Source organism: Anoplopoma fimbria, chromosome 15 (assembly GCF_027596085.1).
Source record: "Anoplopoma fimbria isolate UVic2021 breed Golden Eagle Sablefish chromosome 15, Afim_UVic_2022, whole genome shotgun sequence".
Classification (NCBI taxonomy): Eukaryota; Metazoa; Chordata; class Actinopteri; order Perciformes; family Anoplopomatidae; genus Anoplopoma; species Anoplopoma fimbria.
Window position 1 is genome coordinate 3,972,396 of NC_072463.1, and position 26,962 is coordinate 3,999,357.

The 26,962-nt window shown below is 41.1% G+C and overlaps 1 protein-coding gene across 1 annotated transcript in view; it reads right to left on the bottom strand.

Annotated features, from left to right (window-relative positions):
* Positions 1-26,962, bottom strand: part of atrn (attractin) — a 133,021-nt gene that overhangs the window by 17,544 nt on the left and 88,515 nt on the right. The window contains 1 exon segment of the mRNA XM_054613316.1: positions 967-1,074. Within this exon segment, the coding sequence (XP_054469291.1) occupies positions 967-1,074 (108 nt within the window).

Genomic DNA, 26,962 nt, shown 5'->3' on the forward strand with positions numbered 1-26,962 from the left:
ATCGATACACACTCTCAGAAATCAGGGTTCCAAAGGGTTCTCCCTAAAGGGCCAAGGTTTTCTCATTAAAGAAGAGGATTTTTCAAGGATTCTTTGTAAGACTTGCATTCAAAGAACCCTTTTTGGAAGAAATAGTTCTTCAGGGATTGTTGAAAGAATCTTCAGGCTGAAAAGGATGTTTACCTTGAAGAAGTACCACGTCGAAATCTTGGTAAATTATTAAATATCTTCTTCAGGGTCAAAATGGAAAGTTAATGTCTGTTGGATTATAGAATCCACAATGTGTTATCTATTAAATATAGCTGTCAAAACAAACATTGGAGCTGAGGTTTTGTAATAAATCTCTCCAACGCTGGTGTTACTCCCAGCCGACACCCTTCAAAAGGATTGTGAACCTTGATTTTTAAATGGTTGTGCTGCACGATGAGGAACTCTAGGTGTTTTCAAGATGTAACATTTGCAATGTAAAAGGGTTCTCCGTAGAACCGGTTGGTTTCTAGATGAAACCCTTATAATATAAAAGAGAGCTCTTGGTAGAACCAACAAGATCGGTTTAGGTGGGAAGGTTCTGGAAAGAACCTCTAGAGAGGCTTCTGGGTGGAACCATTACACCATAGAAGGTTCTCTGTAGAGCCTCTCGTAGTGGGATCTGAGTGGAACCTTTCACAGATGGTTCTAGGTATAACCCTTTAGGTTGGACTCTAGGTCGAACTCTCCAAAGGGTTCCATCAGGTTTTTATATAAGGAACCTTTTTAGGAACCTGAAAAGGGGTTCTTTATTTCTAAGCACGGCGGACTGTAATCACAAACTGCAGTCGACAGGCAGAAGACTGAGCTCCCACTGGAGGGAGGATGAGCATCGACACAGATGACGGATGGAGCTTCCTGACAGCGCAGAAAAAGAAAAAAGGCACATCTCCAGGGTTTGGCAGCGATTGCTCTAAGAAAAAAAAAGGTTGCTCTCACCTTGACGTTTCCTCCTATCAGGTCAGGTGGCTCGTCGTCCGTCTCCAAGGCGACGTTGATGGTGGCGAAAGGCCGGCTGGCCATCTGTTGCATCTCCCTCAGCAGTTGCTAGGGAGAAGGAGGAAGAAGAAGAGGAGTGGGAAGGTCAGCGGCGGATAAACTGTTCATCGTCAACCGCGCAGCAGAGCTTCCATCTGTAGTGACTGGGTAGAATTTATTAACACACAACTGGTTCTAAAGGATTATTTCCCACACTTAAAATCAAGGAAGCGATGATGGAAGAAGTACTCAGAACTATTACTGAAGAAAAAAAAAGAGAGCAATAAACTGTGTCGTAGATACAACTCGTCATTTTGACAGTACAGATAAATATTTGATCATTTAAGAATTAACTGGTGCAGCTTTAAGCTTCAAAATTGGGAGCATTCATTATCCAGGATTAATACTTTTAATGCTTTAAAAAAAACAGTAATGGTTGTAATGAACCTGGCAACCAAAACACATCCTTAATTACAGCTTATGACTTATCTATAACATATTAGTAAATGATTTAGTAACTATTGAACGAGGCCAGAATAGCAACGTATAAACTGTTTGGCTTGGATCCTATTGGTGGAGCTTGTAGAGGTGCAGCTATTTCTAGCTTTCTATACTTCCTGTTGGCCAACTGTAAAAAGCTGTGTTTTCTAAGCACATCGTTTTTGCTTTCGTAGTTGTCAGATGAATACAGTGTAGTAAAAAAGGATTTCTCAATTTCCGTTAAATGTTGTGGTGCAGAATGAACAGTCACATCATGGTACTAGTGCAGTGAAAGCGTACTTGAGTAAATGTACTTTAAACGTAGCTTTTCCACCACTGCAAGGCGGAGGAGTCTAATTCTGGTTTGATTTATATAATGGACCTTGGCCAGAAGAAGAAGAAGAGGAGGAGGGAGGTGATTATGAGGAGAGGAGAGAGGATGGGAGGAGGAAGAGAAGCCGAGGAAAGAAAGCGCAGAAATAATGTGAATAAGTAGAAACAAGAAAAGAGGAGGATGTGGATCGTAGCGGTGTGAACGCTGCAGAGGGTGAGGAGCAGAGGGAAGACAGCGAGGGGAGTGAGAGAGGAGGTGAGCCACAGAGACCACAGTAAACAAGGCGATGCACCTCTGTCGTCGACTGTCAACTCAGCCAGAGTGCTAAAAATAGAGAGACAGAGTCAATTGTCAAGACACCGAGACCTGAGTGCAAACGGCACACCCCTCGAAAACAAAACTAAAACACCTGCAGCCACTGCACAGGAGGGAAGAAAAAAACCAGAGCCAAACGTGTTGGAATAATAAAAAAAAAAAAAAAAACATCTACCCATTATTGATCAGTTGTGTGAAAATGCATCTCCTAGTGCTTCAGCTCACACAGGAAGTCAAACGGCAACAGAGGACTGCGATCACGGTTTTTGACACGATCCGTTGACCTCCGTCTCATTAGAGGGAGTTTTTGGCAGAGAACAGGCGCGGGTAAAGGGCAGCAGTGCAATTCAACATGAAAGCACACACTGCAGACATCACACATGGCTTTTCTGTGTCGATGCACGTTCAAGTAGGGGGGGGGTGGGGGTGGGGGGGGGTCAAGGCTCGGGCACGACGGGGGCTTTGACCTCCTGATCGACGCCTCAACTTGCTCGTAATTAGCCCGCTGAGTGGTTCCATCCACCTGTGAGGCCGTCAATCGTGTCTATTGACTTGTTCGCCCTTTCTCTCTCAATTAAATGCCTTATAATCATATCCTTAGCAAGAGGCTATAAAAATAGCTTGAGGGGGCACTCTCTTTCTCTCTACAGCATGGCCTGAAAGCAGAGTCTAAATTTAATGTCCCGGGTTCTCTGTGTGGAGGAAGCCAGCTCATTAAATTCCTGCATGAGTCTGTCGGTGTGTTCCTGGAGCCAAATCTCCCAACGCTCCTCTCTGTTGTAACAGCTGGGCGAGGAGGGGACGGACCTTTATTTTCCCCCTGAGCCACTACATTTAAAAGGAATGATTTAACATAGAGGGAATATGCGTATTCAATATTCTTGCTGAGTAATGAATGAGATCGATACCATTTTCATGTCCATTAAATATGATGAGGCTACAGCCAGCAGCTGGTTAGCTTAGCAATAAATACCAGAAACGGGGGAAACAGCTAGCCTGGCTCTGCACAGAGGTAGCAAAGCATGCAAAACCTTTTTGATATATTTTGTTTTATCAGGAACAAAAAAAAGTCTTGCCGTCACTGTGATCTTACCTTTGACAGAGCCAGGCTAGCTATCAAACTCTCTGCAAATATACCTGTAACATTTTAAGATCAATTTAAATAATGAGTCATATAAGTAATTTGTCATATTCGGTAATTACAGCTTCCCAAATACGAGTATAACCTTTATTTTACTTAATTTCATGGTTTTTTTTGACAGTTCACAAGAACAGTGGAGCAGTTTTTCAGACATTACTTCTCCTTGTAATTAGGATGGCAATCATTATTCCTGACATTTTATATACCAAAGGATGAATCAATTAATCACATCGGTAAATTATTCATGCTGCAGCCACTTTAATGTCATCTGATCGAAGACTGTGCCTAACCTACCTGGATACTGCCTGAATGCATATCAAGATATTTTAGTAAGTTAGGAAGTTAATAAGCAAATTTGCGAGTTAATAAAACATGAAAGTGCTTAATAAAACACAACTGAATTAGAACTTATTGTGGAGGAGATTAAGGAATGACAAACTACACCAATCCACTATAAATAGAAACAATGTGATACATAATCGTAGAACAATAACAACCATGAAGTATGAGTGAATCCGAGCACAAAGCCTCATTACCATTTACACGAATATAAACGGGCTGAAGCAGCCGACATGGCCGGTCCGACGTCTTGTTGCCGAACACTCCTCGCTGCCACCAGAGCAGTCAACACGCAGTAACAAATGAAAAACGCAAATGAGCAACTCATTGTGCTGAGGCCCCCGATTTGTCTTGATTAGACGTCCCACTGTGTGAAGCATCTGAGAGCCAAAATGTGTAGCCTCTGAGAGTGTGAAGACTGCTGGGTATGTATCACAGCACCCTGGGGACTCTGCCATCTTGCACTGGAGTCTGGCTTTGACACAAATGACTAGCTATTAACACTAACTCTTGTTAAGTACTAATAAATTCTAAGACTCTCTGGCCGAACAACCAAAGCCAAAAGCTCAACACTCCTTCTAGGAATCAGGTTTCACTCGGAGGTACTGTAAGATAATGAACACAAACTCATTATGACTGGAAGAAGTTCTTGCAACTTCATTCTTAATGACGCAACGGGCCGAGTTGGGCAGCAACACATCACAGTCTGCATCTGTTTGGCAAACAGCGAGCAGAAGAAGTGTCAATTTGCATGCAGACACACATCCTTTTTCATAATCGGAGCTCCTTGAGAAGCACAAAGCAACAGAATTGATTTACTGGATAAAGAGCAGATGGAGGAGCATCTGAATGTTGCGGTAAACAAACTTTATAGATTCAGTCCACCTCCCATCAGCCTCTCTGCAAACCGCCTGGTCTCTTGTCTAACATCACGCTAACCTTTATTTAAATAGTGGTACTCAGCTAAAATAATGTGCAACTTTTTTGTCGTATTCACAACAAATATTTCTACTATACAACATAGAACTGTCCAAAATCCATAGTTTGTGCAACTGAACAATAAGCTGCTCCAATAGAGTTTATTGCTCAAGGGCGATCAGAGTTTCATCAACCTCAATATAAAATATATATTTTTTATTGAAAATAAGAATAAAACATAAAACCAGAAAACTACATTTAGTAAAGGGAGAGAGACACTTTGTAATGTATTCAAGACAATTTAATCCTTCTCTTGGTTGCATTTTATTTTATTTGTTTTTACAAATATGTTCACCAATTTGGGGACAGCAGAACAAGCTGTAAATATAAAATGTAATTATTATTACTCCATAAGGTTGTTAGCTTTCGGTTCTCCATTACACATCTTGCAGCTACATGACAACACTATCATTCATTTAGAGTTGTGTTTCTGTGGACCTGAAAAAAAATCCCAAATTCACTCCATTTTTTGCTATGTTTTGGTCTCCACCATCTACAGAGGGAAACATCTGGCAATTGTTTTGCTGCTAAATGCTCCTCTATGTACAAAAGCCAATATTTAATTTAATGCCTCAAAAAGGATTTAAAAAAAAAAAAATGCAATTATGACAAAATATAATTAATGGTTGGACAATGAGACATCATTCGCTACTTCCTCCCCCCCCTCTCTTTTTAAAAAAATATAAAATAACAATAATACAAATGTAATGTAGTCTCAAATTTATAAGACACTTTCGCACTAATAATAACTACCTGCTGCTACTGGAAATTAGTTTCTAAGTCTATACCAAAGAAAACATTTGATGTCTGTAACATGACATCAGCATGGATCCTGTATCCATGGAGACAACCCAACAACAGAGAGCCAAAACAACGTGCTTAACAACAATACAGTTAAAAGGGTAAAGAACATTTTGTATTTATAAAGACATTGGTCTCTTTTGAGTGTTGGCCCTCATTCAGTTTTGCTATGACAACATTTCAACCCTCACCTCATCTTTACCTTCTGGAAAGGTCTGGAAACATGGCCACATCACCACAATCAAACCCGATCAAACACGTTGTAAACAAACATGTTGCTTCATCACCAGAATTCAGAACTGAGGATTGTGATTGACATGTTATTGTGGCCAACAGGAAAACTGAACAAAAGATCTGATATAGATTTGTTATAAGTGATACGTTTTCAAATTTAGGTCTGTCAATCTACAATTCACAGTAATGTCCCTACTGACTTCACTGTACAGTTGATCCATGGTTATACACCAGAGGTAAAAGAGGAGGGTGGAGGATAGAAAGAGACCGGACTGACACCATCAAGTTTAGGGCGGTGTGAGAATTCTGAGCACAACCGCCTTGGACCGAGTCCTAAAGAAGATACAATTTGCACAAATCTCATTATGCCGTGCTGCGAGTAGGCAGCTGCTGTACAGCAAACACTCAGCGCTCCAAAGATAACCAGAAGCCAGAGGAGTTACAGTGCAAGTCGCCTACTCCTTAAATTGGCTCTTAGATTTTTTTCTGCAGGGCTGTTAGTGAGTGTGTGTGTGTGTGTGTGTGTGTGTGAGCCAATATCTGACTGCGGCAGAGCCAACTGTGCATAAATAAACCTAATTATGAGACGTGCGCACGGAGACGGACACGCACATGCATGCAGGCAGGTAGCTTGGAGATACCTGCACATGAGCAGTCATGTAAGTGTGTGTACATTTTTAAGGATGCTAATGAATTCTCTCAAACTCGCACACAGAGAGCGGAAACTGGCACGAGCTAATGTGCCTGCAGTCGAAGTTAGCATGTTTGAATAAAATGCACTCAATAGAGACCTAAATACATTAACAATGATAAGCACTAGCATGAGTGTGAACACACCAGTGCTAAAACAATCAGTTAGATATATACTGTATAATATAGACGCTGTTGAGTGAGATTAAACTCCTATTTGTTTTTAATGCATTCAAAACTTTTCTAGTTTTTAAAGCATTATTGATTTCAGACTAAACAAGCAATTTAAAGATGTCATCTTGGACGGTGGCAACTTGAGATGTGCTTCTACTCACAGATTTAATCATTTCACAGTTCAAACAATTGATTACTTAAATATGAATTATTATTTTTAGCCACTTGGGGCCTGCACAATAAGCTGTAAACACAACATTGTCTTATTATCACTTACTGTAATAAATGTGTGAGAAAACAGTGGCTTATTTACATATCCATGTAATGGATGCAATATCCACTCTCCTGTAAGCCTCAATCTGCCTTGATTTGGTCTCAAGGAGGAAATATCTGTCTCTTTAGGCGCTACTTGTTCCACTATGTTCCCCAGCAGGTCGTAGACGTTGTTTGTCTGATGTTTGGGGCTGAGTAGGCAATGTACAGTTTGTTGAGCAGAGCTTTTTCACTGAAAACTGCTTCTTTTTACTGCAGTGAAAACATTACTGCTGAGAGAAGTGAGAAATAAAGATAGTGAAGTTGACGGCCAAAAGCAAATATATATATATATATATATATATTGATCAATAATGACGAAAATTGAAAATTGGTTGCAGCCAGAAATGCTTGCCTTGAGTTTCAAAGAGATTGAGTGCGTCAGCAGAGTGCAGAGAGAGGAAGGAAGAGAGGAGAAAAAAAAAATCTTAATGCAGGAGAGAAAGAGAAGAGAAATAAGACGAAAGAATGAGAGGCGGGGGTGGGGGGTTTGGAGAGGGACGAGTGTCGACAAACACAGCGAAGGGAGAAAAAAAAAAAGCTTGGGAGAGTGCAGAGAAAGAAATGGGAGCAGAGAGAAAAGACAAAGGCGTTCAAAGAGTTTGCCCCTGGGAAGAGGGGATGGAGCGCACTGAACACACACACACACTGACACACACGCACTGAACACACACACACACACACACACACACACACACACACACACACACACACACACACACACACACACACACACACACACACACACACACACACACACACACACACACACACACTACATCCACCGTTTATTTATCCATGCGTGTGTTTAAAAACGCTGTCGGTGGAAGAGCTCTCAATCATGCTTCAGCATCACAGAAGGAAAACTGGAGTGAGAATCATGGATGGGGGAGGGAGGGAGGGGGAGGGAAGGGAAAGGAGGAAATCTGTGAAGTGATGTTAGCGGCTTGCTGCTTCTCCCCTGCTTCATCTCTCCATCTCTCCAGCGGTGAGGTGGGGTGTGGAGGACGCACACTGTGAATACTGACAAGGGGAGAAGGCTTTGATCCCTCCCTCCCTCTCTCCACATCCTTTTGTCTCTCTTCCTCTCTCTTTTCCAGCTCCCCCTTTTTCTCACCGCCGGCCTCCCGCTGTCCCTGCCGTGCACCTCTCCGTCCATCTCCCAACCCCCCCCGAACCTGTCAATCTCCTAGCACGCACCGTACGCATTCAGCGACTACACCTTCTAATCCACGTCGCTAATCAATACTCCATCAAAGAGGAGCGGACGATCGTGAGAGCAAAAGGAGAAATGAAAACTATGAAAGGTAAAGAAGCTTCAGAGAGCTCGGGATGAGATCGTGAAGGCGGTGAGGAACAATAGAAACCCTCAAAAAAATGAAGCAATAACTGTAGAGATCCACATGAAGAGCATTTCATCAACAAACACAGCGAGAGGTGCTCAGATCATCTAAAGTGCCATTACAACAGAGCCTGGACGCAACCAGGAGTTCCAGGACAGAGCCTTGAGTCGAGATGGTTATACATTTGCGAAAAGAATTGTTGGACTTCATCTCATTATCATCATCAGAAGAAAAAATCTTAATGTAACTATTACAACTTTAAAAATGATGATATTGATGCAAGGATTAGCAAAAAAACAACCTTTACTACCATCTAATATTTTCTCCAGCAATTGTTTTGACTAACATCAAGCCAATAGCCAATAGAAAACTTGTGATATCTGCAGATATCTTAATCTTGTCCTAAGAATCAATCCAATATCGTATATCACCCCTTACTAGCAACACGTATTGTGTTGCTAAACATGTAGAGGTTAGGCAGCGTGATCTTTAGCGTGAGACTCTATGTTGACATGGATATCCTTTTATAATACACAAATAAAAGGGAAAAAAGGGATTCTATCTTGTGGTAATATTATCCTACAACATATCATACGTTTTCTGAATTTGAACAAACTGCATGAGCGAGCAGACGTTAGAAGGTATCAGAGTCTGACTTTAGAGTGACAGAAGAGGTGGAGTGAGGCGGTTCGGAGGTTAAAACAAAAGAGTGAACAATGACAGAGGCGATGAGACGGCAGAGGGAAGACACAGAGAGAAATGTAAAGTAAAGAAAGTGAAGACGCTCCGAGATGAGATGAAACAGAATGGAAAAGGAGCAGGGGTTTGACAGAGGTTGTGGGCTTATCATAAGCCCTGCACCAGGGCCACGGTGGATGGATGGGTGGTGGTGGGGGGGGTCACCCACAGTGTACTGGGGTTGGGACGGTGAGCCAGCCTGTACATCGTGAGCAATAAAACACTGGCGCTGATCCAAGCTCTAATTATACGCACCATCTCTGCGGAGTTAAGATTAGCAGGGTTTAGGAGCATCTCGGGAACTCTGAGAGACAAAGACGCCACGTGTTCACACACACACACACACACACACACACACACACACACACACACACACACACACACACACACACACACACACACACACACACACACACACACACACACACACACACACACACACACAGAGAGAGAGGGAAAGATCACCCACACGCAGATAGATGTGCAATGACACGAGCGCAAACGCTGCGCTTAAACACAAAAAAAAAAAAAAAAAAAAAAAAAAAAAAAAAAACGGGAAGCAGCTACAGTACAATGCAACCGACCTACGCACGTTCACAGCCTAGCATTCATCTATGTCTTATTTGCATGCTGGTTTTTGTCCCTTATAAAAAAAAAACAAGGTTTCTATCTGCTGTGGAGGTTTGTCTCCTAACACCCTTGCAGAGGTAGTAGCCGGCTGACGGTGCTGCAGAGGCTCCTGATTCTTTTTTTCCATCACGTTTTGATGAATCCGCATCCTGTCAGGTCCCGAGGAGACTCCCGTTAGCTTGACTATGCGGAGGAAAACCATTAAACAAGGCCTCGTCTCTACGGAGGACGCATGTGCTCCCGAAGATTCCCAGCTTCCTGTGCGAGTGACCTTCACTGCTGCTGCCTCCTGCGCTCTCTCCCTCTCTCTACCTCACTCTCGTCATCTTAGCTCCTCTCTCCTTACCTTTCACTTCAGGATTGATCACCTCAGAAGTAAGCCTTTTGTTCTGCGCGGCGGTGCAGCGAACGTCCGACCTCAGGAGAGGAGGAGGAGACGGAAGGCAGCTCTCGTAGAATCTTAAAGCGCCGCTCTGGTTAATCTACAGGGGCCTCGCCGCGCTATAAAAGAACACAGTTGATGTTGCTGCCTCCGTACACGGGGAAACACAGCTTTTTCATTTACGTCTGCATGCCTTCGTTCATTTGCATCACAATCTGGAGCCGAGACGACGGCGATAGCTTCCTTGTTGGCAAAGTTATCAAGTGCAACCGTCCTCAGAGGAACTGGGGAGTCACGAGGGATGAACCCATCCGATCTTTATAGTTGAATTAAAACACCTTCATGCCTCACTCTGCGGATGATACATTCATTTATGTGTAAGGCAGCATCAGGCGTGACTTAAACATTGCTTTTATAACTTTGTAAAATGAAATGCTACAAATAAATACGTAGATTTATTAAATATTTCTAAGGAAACATATACGAATTGAATTGTTAATGTTAAAATAATGAAATGTAGACGCGCAACTTGATGAAAAATCTTCAAAATTAACTGTAAACCTTTTTAATGCAGCAACAAACTGGTCAAAACTGAAACAGGGATCAACATTCCAGTATAAAATAGTTTCAGTTTCTACATGTAGAATTTAATTGTATCCAATCCAGCTATTTGAGTCAGTATCGGCCCAATATTGGTATCCCTGCATCCCTGTGACTCACCAATAAAAAAACCATTGCTATTATAATATTTTATTGACCCAAGTCCTTAAAACGTATAATTCCCTCTTCAGTTTTTTTGTCTTGCATCATTTAAAAACTGCTTTGGACTGATATGGTCGGATCATCATTGGTTTCAAGGGAGAATTTTACTGTTCAAACATCTCAAAACTGCAGCAAAGCCTTTCATTAGCTTTGCTTTAAAATCACATTTTTTATGGCTTAATGCTGTTTCGGGGAGCTGCAGAGAATTTGTGCAGTATCGTTTTTTTATGGGCAGCTTTTTAGAGTTATGAGCAAATGGAATAGAGGATTTAATGAAATGTTTCTCTAAATGGAGTGAAAGTGTAATAAAATCTAATCCTGTGATAATACATTTCCTGATGATGTAATACATCATTATATTATAAGGACTATGAGTTCTCTCGTGATCATGATGTGTCTGGAGAGGTTATTGTATTAGCCGCTAATTGCCTACATTAGCATGTTTTACGACTACAGCTTTGACCCATTTCAAGGAGCACAGACTTCTACGTCATCAACCCACCGAGAAAAACGCAGGGTCACGCGGCAGCACGCTGCAGGGAGAACGTGGTGGGCGGAGTCTCTCCAAACAAGACGCTGCTGAAGTGCACTGTGTGAGCCGACAGCTCGGAGCGGGTAAGTGTGAGGGACGGTGGCGTGAGGGGCGGTTCAGAACAGGCAAACTATTGTGCAGACCGGGGTCACCTTGACCGATCCGTCTCCCACCTCCAGAAGGGAGGGAGACCGAAGAAAGTGTGAGAGTGAGGACAGATTTCTTCTCACCTAATAGCACTCTGCAGAGACGGACATGAGTTGAGGGCTCTTGTTCTCCGATGACTGCTTGTGTGGATGCAGCCACAGCTAGATCAGTGCGAGTGAAGCCGATGCAGAAGTGTCGTAAAACTAAGAAGTCTATGAGAAAATGACTCTACTTCTCTCTTGGTTTATTCCCTCAGTAAACACTGTAAACATGAGTTTATGGTCTCAATCTCTAGTTTCAAGTCTTCTTCAATGCAGCATGATGTTCATTTAGAGTCAAATGGACCATAAAGCAGGGTATGCTGTAGGGCGGGGCTACTGTGATTGACAGGTTGCCACCAGAGCCGTATACAGCATCTCTACATCAATACTCTGCAGTCCAAATTTGGTAACTTCTTTTCACTGGTTGCAAAAAGTCAAGAAGGCGACGGCCAAATCACAGAACTTGGCAATCCACAAACCAATGGGTGACATCACGATGGTTAGGTCCACTTATTATAAACATGGTTTATGGTCCTGACCTCCCCGACAGCTGAGACAAACATCCATCTTAAAAAGGTTCGGCCAAACGTTTGGGCTAAAATGAGCTTTAACGTTGTAAAAACAAGAGGTTTTCCTCAACTTGGCAGGAAGTGTTTTTGTTTGCGTAAAAAGCAAAGTAGAAAGTCTTTGATTCCATTTGGTAGACTGCAAGAAGACAAACTAACCACCCTTACAGCAAAATAAGCTATTAAACGAAAGGGAATTCATCACCTGCATATTTCTTACACTACATTTTCCCCAGAGAGCCACGTGGCGTTCTGTTGCGCAGTCAATCATTAAGAAAAGTTCAGTTGTGTTTGTGTTTCGGAGAGAGAGAGAGAGAGAGAGAGAGAGAGGAGGAAGAAGCAGCAGGGGAGATAATATCTGCATTTTGTTCACATGCAGAGAGGGAAAACCAACATTTTTAACCTACGAGTGACAGTAACAAAGTAGTTAATAAAGTGCTGGGGATGTCTCCAACAGAGAGGAGTGTCCCAGGTTCTTTATATTTCATAAAGCGATGCATTTTTGCAGCACAACCCCAGTGCAGCACACTGTTCCACTGAGCCCGAACGGCGACCATGGCCTCAAAAATCTGCCCTCGAAGGGCACAATTATTCTCACTGAGTGAGGGCATGGTTGAACCCATTTTCAAGGGTGCACAATGGAAACACTGATCCACCTCTAGCTTCAAACAGCATTACAACATTTCTTTCAAGAGACCAAGAATATCGGTTTTCTTGGATTTGATGCTGATGCCGGTTTTTTTCAAGTGACCTTAAATGAGTAAAAAGCTATTTGTGACACTTCCTGAGTCCCTACATTTGGGGAATGTAGACAATTATTCACATTTGATGGATTTATGACCTAGAAGCAACTGTCGAGAGATTTTTGCATGACTTCTTTCTCTTGTCTTGTCAAAATGCCAAATGAGTCCAAATGAACAAACAAATAAAAATGATGCAGCTGAAATCTGCACTGGGTTAATATTACAGTACCAATGGACTTCTAATTGAACTAAAACACTGTAGGGAAAATGCACTGGAGTTTTTTTTACATTTTAAATTACAGACCAGGCAGATTCAGTCACCAATTCAACACAGAAATGCCTTAAACCATATCATCAACCAAGCCAATGAGATTACGGGTAGGGCAGATTGAATCTATCTGAGGGAAGTGATGGACGAGTCCTGTGAACGGATTTCCTCCAGATCACCTCAGATATCTGCTCCTGACCCTCCAGCAACGCCATCAGAATATCAAAAGAGACTTTAAAGAAACTTGTTTGTTGGATCTTAAAGCTTTGTACAATGTTTTATCTCTTGTACTTCTTTTACGTTTGGGCCAATAATACAAACTGAGCTGATTATTAAAAATGAGTGTTTGGCCCCAGGCTGTGTTAGTACGGATCAAATGATGCTCGGTTATTTTTTTTATTTCACAATGGTTACCTGCACTGTTAAAACCTGCCGTCACATCAGACAAATTGACATTTTACCTAAATAGTATATTTGTCGTTTGGTGAATCATATATAACAAGCTAAATCAAATATAAAAAAATCAGTAAATAGGTCCTTTTTGTTGAGAATGCCTGCAGCGTTGCTCTTCATCCAGAGAAGCCTGAAACCAACATCCTGTTCATTTCAGCTCAGCTTTTAATAACATAAACCCCATCAAGATTTGAAGTAATGTAACCTCATTAAATTCAGTTTTTTGGTATTTCTATAAAAAGTCCCTGTTTTCATATCGTATTGTTCTCCTTGTTTTATTCATTGACACGTTGTAAGTTGTGCTGCTGACACTGTTTATTGAGCATTTTTTACCAAAAACACATTCCACTGACTCTGGTCGTTACAGTGTAAAGGAATGGAGTCATTAAACAGCTGCAATGATTTATTCAGTGCTGATATTGGGTTTTATTTAGACTCAACTACAAGCCATGGTGGCTTTGCACCTATTTTGGCAGCAGTTTGCTGACTGTTCTTTTTGGGAGATATCATAGCTGGCAGAAATTCTCTATCACTCCTACTTGTAATTAGGCTTTCCCGACTCATGAATGTTTTTTTTTTTTCCGCTGCTCTCTGCTGAGTTCAGTTTGCTTATCTTGATTATCTTTTTTTTTTACCCATTTGGAGAACAGAATGAAAACATGTGGCATATCAAGTCTAGGTCCTGTGTATCAAACTGCCATCAGGGGAACCATCCAGATATTCACTCCTGGCAGGCAGAAGTGGAGCAGCACGCATCTGCGGCGTATTCCCACGATTCTAGAAATGATAATGTATTACAGAGCATCGCGGAGAAGTGCTCGTTGAGGGCGTAACAGCTGCAAGGTAAAGGTGGAAAGATAGTTTTTTTTCCTTTCTTCCCTGCTCATGTGTGAACCGCATTCACATCCAGCCATCTGCTTCTGGGACGGGAGCGTGCCGGGTTCAGGAGCCGCCACGCTGGTTGAGAGGGTTCCTCCTCATCATTTGGGATGATTCTGGAAACTAATTTGATGTGGAGCTCCACTGTGCGTGCTCAGTGATATCTTCATTGTATTCCAGGACTGTGCTTATTCGGAGGACGGCGGTGCCAATCTCTCCCACTCTACTGCGCTTTCACAGCGAACCATCTGCTGTAGACCTCGATGAGTGCGAGCGTACGAGGGGGAGACTGTGAGTGAAGTCGGTGGATGTTTAATGTGTGTGTGAGGGTGTTTTTATGAGAATGAGTTGTTGGGAATCATTCTGAGAGAGATTGTGTGATTGTTATGAAGATTGAATTCACTAACATGACTGTCATTGAGGCCTCCGAGGGTCATTACCGACTCCACTGCCCGTTCCCATCATTGTGTTCTGTATCATACAGGGACGCAAACACGTGTGGTAATAAAAAGAAACCATAATGTCATATAACCATGTGACAAAGGCCTGTGTAATATGCTTTAATAAATAAGAATTTCCATAAGGATGTGGAATAAAGCCAGCCAGTGGGGGAAAAAGTAACCAGATGTAAAATATCAGATTTCCAGGCCTCTGGCACCTTGTAATGCCATCATTCCATCATGTACAGTGATCTTAATTAATGCATATTTTAATGAGTTTGCCTGCCTGATTGTAAACATTTACTGTCTGTAAACATGTAGTGAATTGTTGTAAAGCAGAATTAGGCCTCTAGAGCATTTTAGCAAACAGTTTCTCAGTATGTGTGACTGTTCAGAACTGTAATTAAGAATCATTAGTCAGAGGAAACCCATGTCACATCTCGCCTTTGTATTGGTTTTACATAAAATGATTACATTTTCTGCCACTGGTGTTTTTCTGAAATAGCCCCATCTAATGAGGACCTCCCTGTCTGTGCAATCACTACAATTATAAATGTCTTTTTTGTCATCAATTATTTTGCTAATATCTGAAGATGAATCTCTGCTCTCTACTCCTTAGTATAAGCACGTATTTCCATCATCATGCTTGCATTGTTTTGAAGCTCAACAACGTGATAATTAAAACAACAATCCAAATTATTATTAAACTTTTTCCTTCCTATGAATATATAATTATGTATTCATTCTTACATATCTCTGTAGAACAGTAGGACATTAAACACCTGACAATATGTACATATTCCCTCTGATTTTATTATTATTATTATTCTCTTCTATGTAACGTATGTTCTCTATGTGCTGCTACATTTTGGTCAGTGCACTCAAATGAAAGACTTTAAATCTCACTGAGGGACTTTCTTGGTTAAATAAAGTTATTGTATTTGAGGTTCGAGTGTGTGAATGTGAGGAGGAGGTAGACGGAGGAGTTTGCCATGTTTATGTACACGAGCAGCAGGAGCAGCCGCGGTTGCTAGGAGCAGCCACGGTTGCTAGGAGCAGCCACGGTTGCTGAAAGCAGCGGAAAGGGTCGGCAACGGCACGGGGTCAGAGGTCACGCAGTTCTCTCCGTCAAAGCGGAGGTGGGAAAAGGATGGAGGCGGACAGGAGAGGACGGCACGAAGGCGAGAAGGCCTCGGTGACACGGGCGCCCGCCCAAAAACAGACGGTCAGCAGTTTGCGGTGGTCAGAGGGCACGGACAAAAGGACGACGCCGCGGAGCCGTTAAACTACTTCATTGCCAGTTTGGATTCTTCCTCACCCTCTCTGCACCAGATGGTCAAAGAGGAGCCACTAGTTTAAAGGGAAGTTTATACCCCAGTACTGTAGGTATTCAACAAAGTATTTCAGGAATACAAAGTTTAACCAACATGAGAAATTAAATCACCTTTTTAATCAAAGGTTTATATTACAATTTGACTTGATTTTGAGATCAATTCCGAGGTGGTATTCCATATTACTACATGCAACGAGTCAGAATCTCCAAATCTGAGGCCATGGTTCTCTTTTCTCACATTGCTTTCTCTGGTTTGGTAGTTAGTTACTGGCCCAAAGTGACAGAGTTCAAGTATCTCGAGGTCTTGAGGTGTGAGATAAAGCGTGAGACGGACATGTTGCACCAGATCATTGTGGTAAAGAGAAACGAGCAGGAAGGCAAAGTCCTACAATCGACGTTCCAACCCTCGATACGGTCATGAGCTTTGAGTAGTGACCCAAGCAATGAGATCACAGATACAAACGGACGAAATGAGCTTCCTTCGTAGGTTATCCTTCGCTTCGTAATATGTCAGCTGAGATGGTTCAGACAATCTGAGCAGGACGTCTCCCGGACGCTTCTCTTTAGAGGCTTTCAAGACACGTCCAACGGGTAAGAGACGCCCAGGGTAGACCCAGAACACTTTGAAGCGATAATGAAGCTCCTCTGGCCTAAGAATGCCTCGGGGTTCCCCAGAAAGTTCTTGAAAATGTTACTGGGGAGAGAGACTTCTTGAATACTTTGATACGGATTTACGGATAAGCTAATCATAATCATCATAAAGATAACGGATGGATACATCCAAGTATTTCAGGCGGGGAAACTATGCATTTATCCACTAAGATGGGTAAAGCTGTATTTAGATTTGTTCATTGTAATACTTTAAGAGCTTTAAGTGGATTCACTGGGTGTTAATCTACAGAAATGTTACATAGATAGTTAAAAGGCATAATTACTTAAAGACCATCAAGGCATAAATCGAACTGTACTGGGATGCAAAATCCCACAACCTTAAATGTCTGTGTTGGTACATATATTGTTTTCATATTTTTCTTGTACATCACGAACCGTTTTACGATCAAGAAGACAACACCACGTTCAGAGGTTTAACACACTTCTCTCGGATCTTTCCTCTGATCTGCTCCCATTCATCAGAAACCTTTATGTGCGGTCTGTATACTTTCCCTCACAGAATCATCAGAGGGAGGGAAGTGAAACGGTGGCTGTTGGCTCCCGGCAGGAGAAAGTGTGTGTGTAGGTGTGTGTGTTTTAAGAGAGAGAGAGAAAGGACTTTTCGGTGGAGCCATACCTCCGCACATCACTTCATTAACACCACGCAAGCTGAGCTGTAAACCATTTGATTAGAAAAGAAAAAAAAAAAAATAGAAAAGTTCAGTTTACACATCACAGGCCATTGAGCAGCTTTCCGATCATTTTATGACATAATAGCAGGTATTTCTAACGGGGGGCCTGGGCCTTGACATTCATATTTACAACGGAGGGGAGGAGGTGGTGGTGGGGGGGGCAGCTTAATGGGGTAATAAATACGTGAGGGTATCTGGAGACGTTTATGCCGCTTCCCCTCCTGGCGGCCTGCCACTGGCAAAGGGGAAAAAAATAAAAATAAATCTACAGCTTGGTTAATCATGCGGCGGGAAACGATCGCAGACGTTATCGCATTCTGCATTTCTGTCAATACCTCCGGGGGGCAATATGTGTCTAATATACGTCAGGTTATGTGTGATGTATATCTGTGATAGGGCGGCGATGGATGGCGGGTAAATACACATGCTGTCGTCATGGGGATGTTTTTGTGGAGGTACAGTAGGAGAGAAGGTGGGGGTTTATCAGCAGGAAAAATAAGAAAGAAGCACTGTGAAAACTGACAATGAACATCAAAGACTTACAGTATTTTGCACCACAAAGACTGAATCAATATGACCCAACTCTTACACGGTTCATAACTGAAGATCCACGCTTTTCCGGCCAGGGAAACCTCTTTTTTTCGGTGCTACAATCGAGTCGATTGTTTCCTGGAGGCAAATAAAGTGAACGATAAAGTGAACGATAAAGCGGCGCCGTTATTACAGTATTTTGCATCATGATGTATTAACCCGCCACAGGATGCTTCTGCAGGATCTCTGCTCCAATTAGATTGGTTTGCTCATCTCTATTCCCCCCCCTAAAAAAAATTTACTTTTATAATTCATGTCTGTTGCAGGGCTGGCTAAGATGGGACTGAATCCTGGAATTGTTGGCTGCTGATATGAGAAAGCTCTGCTCCTCCTTTTTATGTCTTAGCCTCTCTTTAAAGATGAATATAAAAAGGTAAATCCAGAAGTCAGGGGAGAAACATGTAAATGTCATAATTCCCGCAGGAATAATCATCCAGCATTGACAGATTTCACACCACTGTGGAGCTCAATGGCACAAAATGGCGGCCGTGGTTTGGGTATGTCTATTGCCATCTGGCAGCTCCAGCTCCTTCAAAGGGACTGCCGGGTCTCAAAGGAAAGCTTTGATTAGGAATCAGACAGTACAGAAATACACACACACACACACACACACACACACACACACACACACACACACACACACACACACACACACACCCAATGAAAACAGATGCGCTGCAAACACACGTGTGAGGGAAAACATGCAGCCTCATACACGGTCCGGAGGTTATTTCAAGTCAGCGCAAGAAATTCACAAGAAAGAATCTGCCAATATGACAGTATGAGAGTAGAAATGAACTGTGGCGGATAGATCCATCAATAATCAGAACTACAAAAAGGTGCAAACACAGAGCGTTCCTATTGAGTATGTGCAGCACACACACGTGCAAAAAGTGACGTATCGATGGGACCGCTGGTGATAAACTTCTCATAAACTTTAACACACCTTCCCTCCCTTTCATGTGGTCAATCTAAACTTAAATAAATGTCTATTCTTTGTCATTAAATCCTTACAATGATTTTGCACATAAAGTTTCCTAGGATTCATTACAGTGTGGTATAATAACACTACTTTAAAAAGGTGAGGAAAAGACATATTTTTAATGTTACAGTTGTACGCCGATAGTTTTTCAATGACTGAAAAGAATGACATTTCTGCACGAGCAGTAAATGGAAAAAAACCAAAAATGGCTCATCAAAGGAGAAGCTTCGCTGAAGTAAAGGAATTACTTTTAGGTGCATGATAAGCAAGCAAAGGAAGGTGATGTGGTTTTGAGTTTTAATTTGATGTCGTTTTCATTTGTGTACTCTTGTGTGATTTTTCATTTTCAAAGACAATTATCTACAAAGCATTCACATCTGCAGTTACTGACTCTGTAGAAAGTAAACCGCGGTTGTTTATGGATATCAAAGTTATTGCGAGGAACTTTTAACTGATTATGAAACTGTCTCATTTTAATACCCTTGCTTTTATTTGACCTTCATAAGTAAACATCATGAACGAGAGAAAATCGGCTACTTCTTTATAGTTATTCTCGATGCTTGTCATTGGTGCCACTGAGTTGGATTCAGCTCAGACTACTTGAGCGCACCGCAGACCCGGGTTCGTCGACCATGCTGGGGTCCAACACTGACACCATAGCGCTGGAGACCCACGCCGTATTGCTGAACCCTCTGGAGGGAAGGGAGACAACGGAGAACCAGAACCAGGACTGAGTGAAGGAGACTGTCGGACCCTGCTGCACTAAATGAGAGGTTTTCTAAAGGGACTCTGGTTCTCAGAAACACAAACCCTTTTGTCATAAAGGACCGCCAAAACCAGCACTAAATGAAAGGAGAACATTTGCTCAAGTTATGAGGAAATGTGGCAGGAGACTATGTAAAGTGTTATGTCCAAAACATTATTTTTCATGCATACAGTAAACTGACTTTTTTTTCCTACAGTACAGTCAGACCCTGCTGCAGTAAAATGAGAGGTTTTCTAAAAGGGACTCAGAAACACAAACCCTTTTTATCCAAAGGGACCGCCAAAACCAGCACTCAATGAAAATTCCTCATAGTAACTTTAATGCAATAATGATACAGTATACAATATATATTTGAAATAAAATTGCAATGAGTCTGAAATCGCTTTATTTCAAGAAACAGGTTTTGGCCAGTGGTCAGTAAGAAAAAAACTCCTCAAAAAGTTGATTTCAAGTCTTACTTCTTCTGCCTTTCTTATAAAGAGCTCAGTGACATTTACATTTCAGGGCTTAAGCGAACACTGTTACCCAGAGCGACTTACAATGACTGTGGCAGCAGAATAAGCTTTAAACTCCTTACAGTGGGATGACAAGCAGCCAGAAGTAAGACGTACAAGGATACAAGGGCCACACACTCAAAGTCCTGTGACCCTGCAATGCCCCAAAAAAAAAAATGCAAAGGCCACCGTTTGTCACTGCAACGGGGCCTAAATGAGGCGCGTGTGGGCATAATTAGTTGCAAATGTATGTCACTGTTTGGCTGATGCAAGCACAGAGTAACACACGGAGGAGGCTGGGACGAAAGTGGGGAAACGAAGCCCGGAGGGACAGTACCGAAAAAAGAATGAAAAAAAAATAAAGAAATAACACTGAACGGCCTCGGTGTCAGAGAAACAGACGCTTGCGACGAGCGAGTCGGCCTCGTTTGGAAAAAAAACATGATTAGCTTTCTGTTTGCCGAAAACTATGCGTCACGATGTGGATTGCACGGTACATGTGTGTGCGTGAAGGCAGGTCTGCTGCGTGTTTAACGTTGCGTCTCTCTGCATGAGTGGGACAAGGTAATTATAGCGGAAGCTGAAAGAAGAAATGAGGTTCCTACACAGCTTCTTTGGCACAATTTCACGCTTTTTTTCTTTTCTTGATTTAAAATATTGTTTGGTTTGTGTTGTGTCTCCTATACTTATAATACTCACAATGTAGCACATCACTCTCAGATGTAAAAACTTTATGTGCGAGAGATTCAAAAGTCCAAAATCATGTATTTTGGAGCAGTAAAACAATGGTTTTTATTTGCTCAAGTTATGAGGAAATTTGGCAGTAGACTATGTGAAATGTTATGTCCAAACATTATTCTTCATGCATACAGTAAACTGACTTTTTTCTTCCACAGTACAGTGTGTGTGTGTGTGGAAGGAGGCCAAAAACTACTGCTGAGTATTTCTAAAGGAATCACAGCCTTAATTCAACTGGACATCTGTGATGGGAGTCGCTCACTATATATCTAATATTCAATCTGCTTTCTCTCACCCTCCAACATCTTTTCACAAGTCTGGCCCCGTGCCTACAACCAGGATTCACATAGACCTGCATCACAGTTCTCTTATTTCTAGTGACTCCTTCATCATCACTAAAAATAAATGGAAAATGGCATTAAAATTGTTTTTGGTTCTGGTTATTTATGAAACCCAAAATAGAAATGTATGTCGATTTCCAGAATTTAAAAAAAAAAACTAATAACAAATATAGCTCCAAGCAGCCATTCTGGGTCCAAACACTTTTTCAACAGAAGGAAGCAGCTCAGTTGCCAAAAATCTGCCTAAAAAAGAAGTGAGACCAATCACACACTGGTTTCATCAACACAATGTAATGCTGTCTTTCAGTAATTGCATACTCAAAGTCCCTCCGGACATATTTCTTGGCATTTTTGGGAAAATGTTCCAACAGCTTAATTAAAAAAATCCAGCAAGTTTGGAGACAAACTCTCATTGATTTGTAGTCAAATGTGCACCTGACGATTGCACATGTTTACGCCGCCTTTTGAGCTATTTAAAAAAAGTTTTACACGCATGGTTTAACATCGTCATGAGATATATCCTGATAGTTTTGTGATGATTGGACAAACAATTTCAAAGTTGGATTTGTATTATGCCAAACTCATTTTTTTGGGATTTATAGTGCTCCCTAGTGGTTGATTTGAAGGAAACTTTCAAGGTATGTTTTTGGGTACTCGTGTGGACGTTGCCTGCAAGTTTTGTGATGAAAGTCTGGTATAGATTTGATAACTTTTGATAAGCTTGGTCCAAAAATGTTCGCTATGTTTTAGCTTTGGAAAAACAATGAACCAGCATCATCTCACTCACAGCTGATGTGCCTTAGAGTTTGTTGCAAAAGGTCTGATTTATGAAGGTATGAGGTTGGACCAAGTTATAGAAAATACTTGTACATGATGGAGGTTGATAAATAGCAAAAGTAGGCTGTATATCAAAGCCAAGACGTGCAGAAAGATCATTTCTTTGCTTCCAATTTCCAACAGTCCTTGAATGAATTGTGTATTTGTCAAATGTCAGGGAAAAAAATACTGACATTTCATCAAAACCACTTTAATCTACATTTAAAATTCAGTTAAAAATGAACTTTTTGCAATAATCGGATCCTTTAAATACATTTAATTCTGCACTCGTCAGCACATCTGGGAAGCTATGATTGACTCGGCTGAGACAAACAGTCACTTGTCAAAAACTCAGGGAACCTTTTACTCACCTGCAGGCTGATTACACAGAGCAGAGAGGAGAGGACCAGAGAGGTTTTAAGAAAATGTAAATAGTTCTTCTAAGCTTCAATTTTTTTCCCCAATATGGGCAACACTTGTGGACACTTGTTGCATATATAGATTCCATTTTTACCCAAATTTTTGTAAAATAAACTATCAAAAGAAATTCCGTGTCATGATGCAAAAAAGAAAAAAAACAAAAAACTTTTGAGTTCTCTCCTATTCTAGCCAATATTGTGCTGTTTCCATAAAGATCTTGTATATTTAATTGAAAAACAAGGTCACAGGGAGTAAGATCTGACCAAAAAGATGCAAAAAATCCCACACTGAAACTGCTTGGGGTTTTTAAAAGGTCATGTTGTGAATGTAAAAATCTAAATTTCCCTCATGTTCCTTTGAGTATCTGCTTTTTATCAACTTTAGGGGACACCAAGCAGATTCCATAAAAATGAATTTTTAGCAAACCCTGCTGTTGGAGAGTTTAATACTGGCTCCATAGTTTCCTCCCTCCATTCCTCTTCACAAAGGTCCAGTGCTAATTCTGGTTTAAGGACCAGCCTGTAGAGGGTCCAGCTGGACGACAGTGGCTGTGTGATGGCGAGAGGGCGGAGTGGGAGCAGGTGAAGGGGGGGGGGGGGGGGGGGGGCGTTAAGAGGAATGCGGAGGTGAGGGTGATGACAGCACTTTTGGGGCGAGGTTACAGCCGAAAGGCACTTCAGCTCGCGGTGCGAAAAAGCACAAACCGACATTAAGCACAACAATAACCCTATGTACACACACACACACACACACACACACACACACACACACACACACACACACACACACACACACACACACACACACACACACACACACACACACACACACACACACACACACACACACACACACACACACACACACACACACACACACACACACACAGGCACAAAAACCTTTCAGCCACTCGTTCAAAAGGTGGTTCAACCCCCTTCAGGAAACACACTATGAAAATACATTTACTTTTTTCAGGGAGGGGAAATTCAATATGCAAAAATGACGCATTAAAAGTGACTTTTCATAGTTTTTGCATCATTTTAGTTATACGCTATAAACAGCTCAAACAGCTAGTTAGTGAGTCAGCAACAGACAGATATCACTCAATAAGTTCATCGATCTGGCCGACCAGCTCGTCATGCCATGTTGCCAGGATACTGAGAGCTCAAAACAAAATAAACAAAATAAAACGGCATCACTGTTACAAAAAAATAAATCATAAACGGAGCAAATCTTTTGTGGCTGCTGTCATCTTAGGAGGTATAAACCAATCACAAGGGAGCTTTGTCAGGAGGCCTGCTTTCTGTACATCAGCACTTTCACTGTGTGTGTGCGTGTGTGTGTGTGTGTGTGTGTGTGTGTGTGTGTGTGTGTGTGTGTGTGTGTGTGTGTGTGTGTGTGTGTGTGTACATTTGTTTTGAACAAGTAGGTTAACGCCGCCGAAGTTTAAAATCTGCAGTGTATCACAATACATTTCACACGCTTGTTTCCTGATCCGAAGGTATGATACAGACAGCATGAAGTGAGGCTTTTTCCCTCCCAAAAATCAATATATTAATTTTTTTCTTCTTAATTTTAGTTTCCCAGAATTGTTACAGGAGATGAGAATAGTCTGTCATTCTCCAGTCCTTTGTGCACCCTGCAGGGCTTCCCACAGTTTGACAGATTGCTTTGGCATCCTCATCTTCAATCCTTTTAACAAAAAAAGATCGACTTTTTTCAGTCGTAAGACATCGTGTTCTGTGCCATAGGAACAATTAATTATGGTCACTGCACTTCACTGATGTACTTTCAATGACTGACAGCTTGAAATGAAATGATGTTTGGTAGGATGAAATTTTGGAAATGCTGGGAAACGCACTGGTTTACATAGACGTCCATGAACTTTGTAGAATCTACATATCTGCAGCTTTGAATTAAAATGCATCTATGCATCACTTATTTATTCAGAATATTACATTACTTGATTAAAATTGCAAATGTCTACAATTCTGTATACAATTTTTTTCGCTGTATTGAGTATAAAAGCAACATATTTGAAAAAGAATTTGCATTAAGGCTCAACTTCAGTGAATGCTTTGAGGAGCCATAAAACACATTTTTTATTCATAAAATCTATTCAGAAACATTATTACTAATGTGAGCTCTGCCTCCGTCCTGGTCAGCATTCGTCCTCAGGGTGAAATTCAGAAGGGAAATTTGGCGTATATATGTATATTCATGACCAATAAAGCTGATATTCATTCGATATTCGTTCTTCTTTATGCTGAATAATCTGCAGTTTATGTAATTGAAGGTTTTCTTTAGGTATAAAAACGTCACAGCACTCAAGCCAACTAGAGATAAAAGCATCTATTAGCTTTTAGGTAGAGTTAAAAAGTCTGTACTTTAAACAAGGGTAAAAAAAAAAAAAAAAAAGCACATAGTGAATAAATGGAGGCTTGATGTTTTGTTCCCATATTTCTTCTTGGAGTCTTTGCTCCAGTAATTAAAACGTTCACTCATCTCTGTTCAGCTGTAGGTATCTGTTTGTACTGAACTAATTATCAATAGGAGTGATTTATCACCGCTTGATTCAGAAAATATACGACTACATATTGTCTGCACAGATAAAACTAAATAAAAAAAATCAATCCTGCGTTTCCACAATTACATTTCCCAGCTGCAGCAGGGACCAGAGAACGCCGGTAACAGAACGAAGCCTCTGGGAAACATGACGAGTCATAAAAAAAAGAATAGTTCAGCGTTTTGGGAAATGAGCTTATTTGCCTGCTTGACAAGACGCTCGATACTAATCTCATATTGTGTGTCCAAGACGAGGCGACAGCCAGCAGCCGGTTAGCTGAGCTTAGCATAAAGAGTACAAACAGCCACTGTGGCTCTGTTTAAAGATAGAGCTTCAATCTTAAGGTATTAACACTGAGTGCTTATATTCCATGATCATTTCATAGGACATTTATGACTCATAAAATCCAGATTTCTAATATACAGAAAGATTAAGCTAAAGTATTATACTTTTACAATGATGTGGATTTAAAAATATATATATTTTGGAAAGGTGTGAAAAGTGTACCAGAGATAAGACACATAAAAACAGTGGAGGATTTACAATCACAAAAAAAAAAACATATGGAAGACATCTTAACGCTATTAAATTGAACAAAGAGCAAGAAATCTACAAAAATATTTGTTGGAACTTACGTAAAAAGGCTACTGACAGACACTTAATACAATCGTTGAGAAATTGATAATTCAACTGGTCATAAACAGGCAAGCAAATGGTTAAAAATGTGTAGTGTGCAATGAATGACAATCACTGCAGCATCCACTTCACCAGAGAGACAAAACTCAGCTGAACGATACTTCTGATAAGGTTTACTCGCCATCCAACCCTCTTTTTACACTTAAACACTACACAACAGCAGCAGTATGACTTAGCAGGTTTGACTGTTTTTTTATGGACAATCCAGTCCTTTGGCTCAAGAACATTCAAGAATTTGTGTTCTTGCAGAATTTCCACAGTTGCCAAATGACACAACTCTATTGTCCAGTGTGTCGTCCTCATGTATGTGCTGCTTTTGTGACCGTCAGGACTAAGAATCGGTCTATGTTGGTGGAAACTTTTGTTATAAGGGCTGTCTCCTCTTTATTAACCTGACATGTAAGGTGTTTTGTAACACCTGATTGATACACCATTGGAAAACACTTTGGACAAGGGCAGGCGCTTTCAAAAAACACTTAGCAGATGAAACATCTGTCAATCAAACTCTTACCGAAGTCGGTCAGGAAAAAGTTCTTTGCTCTTTTTTCAACAACGAAATGCTTTTCAGCTCTGTTACAACGGATGCTATGCTAACATTGTTAGCGTCTCTCTGTGTCATGAAAGGCTTTACTTGAAACATGACACACATTTCTTGCGTGATCTCGTGATATTGTTATTGATAGTCTGTCAACATTTCAGGATGTAGTATTGAATAATTTAGCTTTTGCTATCATTTGCTGAAAAACAAGTTAGCGAGCCAGTATTTGCTCATAAAATATACAATAACTCGTAATAATCTGTAGCGGTTTCATAAGGAAGTGTTAACAGCCGACTGTGAAACTAATTTGGACTTCAGTTGTTATTACTTAAATATCATCCGCTTGCTTTGCAGTTACACCGTAGATGTTACATAACTGCTGATGCTATCTGTTTGGTTTAAACTTACACGTGTTTATTCCTTCATTCCAACTAAACTTAGTCCATGATCTTCTATCCATTAGATAACTGAACACTCTCACAAATCAAACCAGAAGCGGGTCACATGAGTAATTGGAGAGCTTGTAATGCATTTGTTCTTTCTTCAGCGATTCTCTTTCCCACGAGAGGAAAGTGGGTCATGGGAGTTTCAAGGGTAGAAGTTGGATTCAA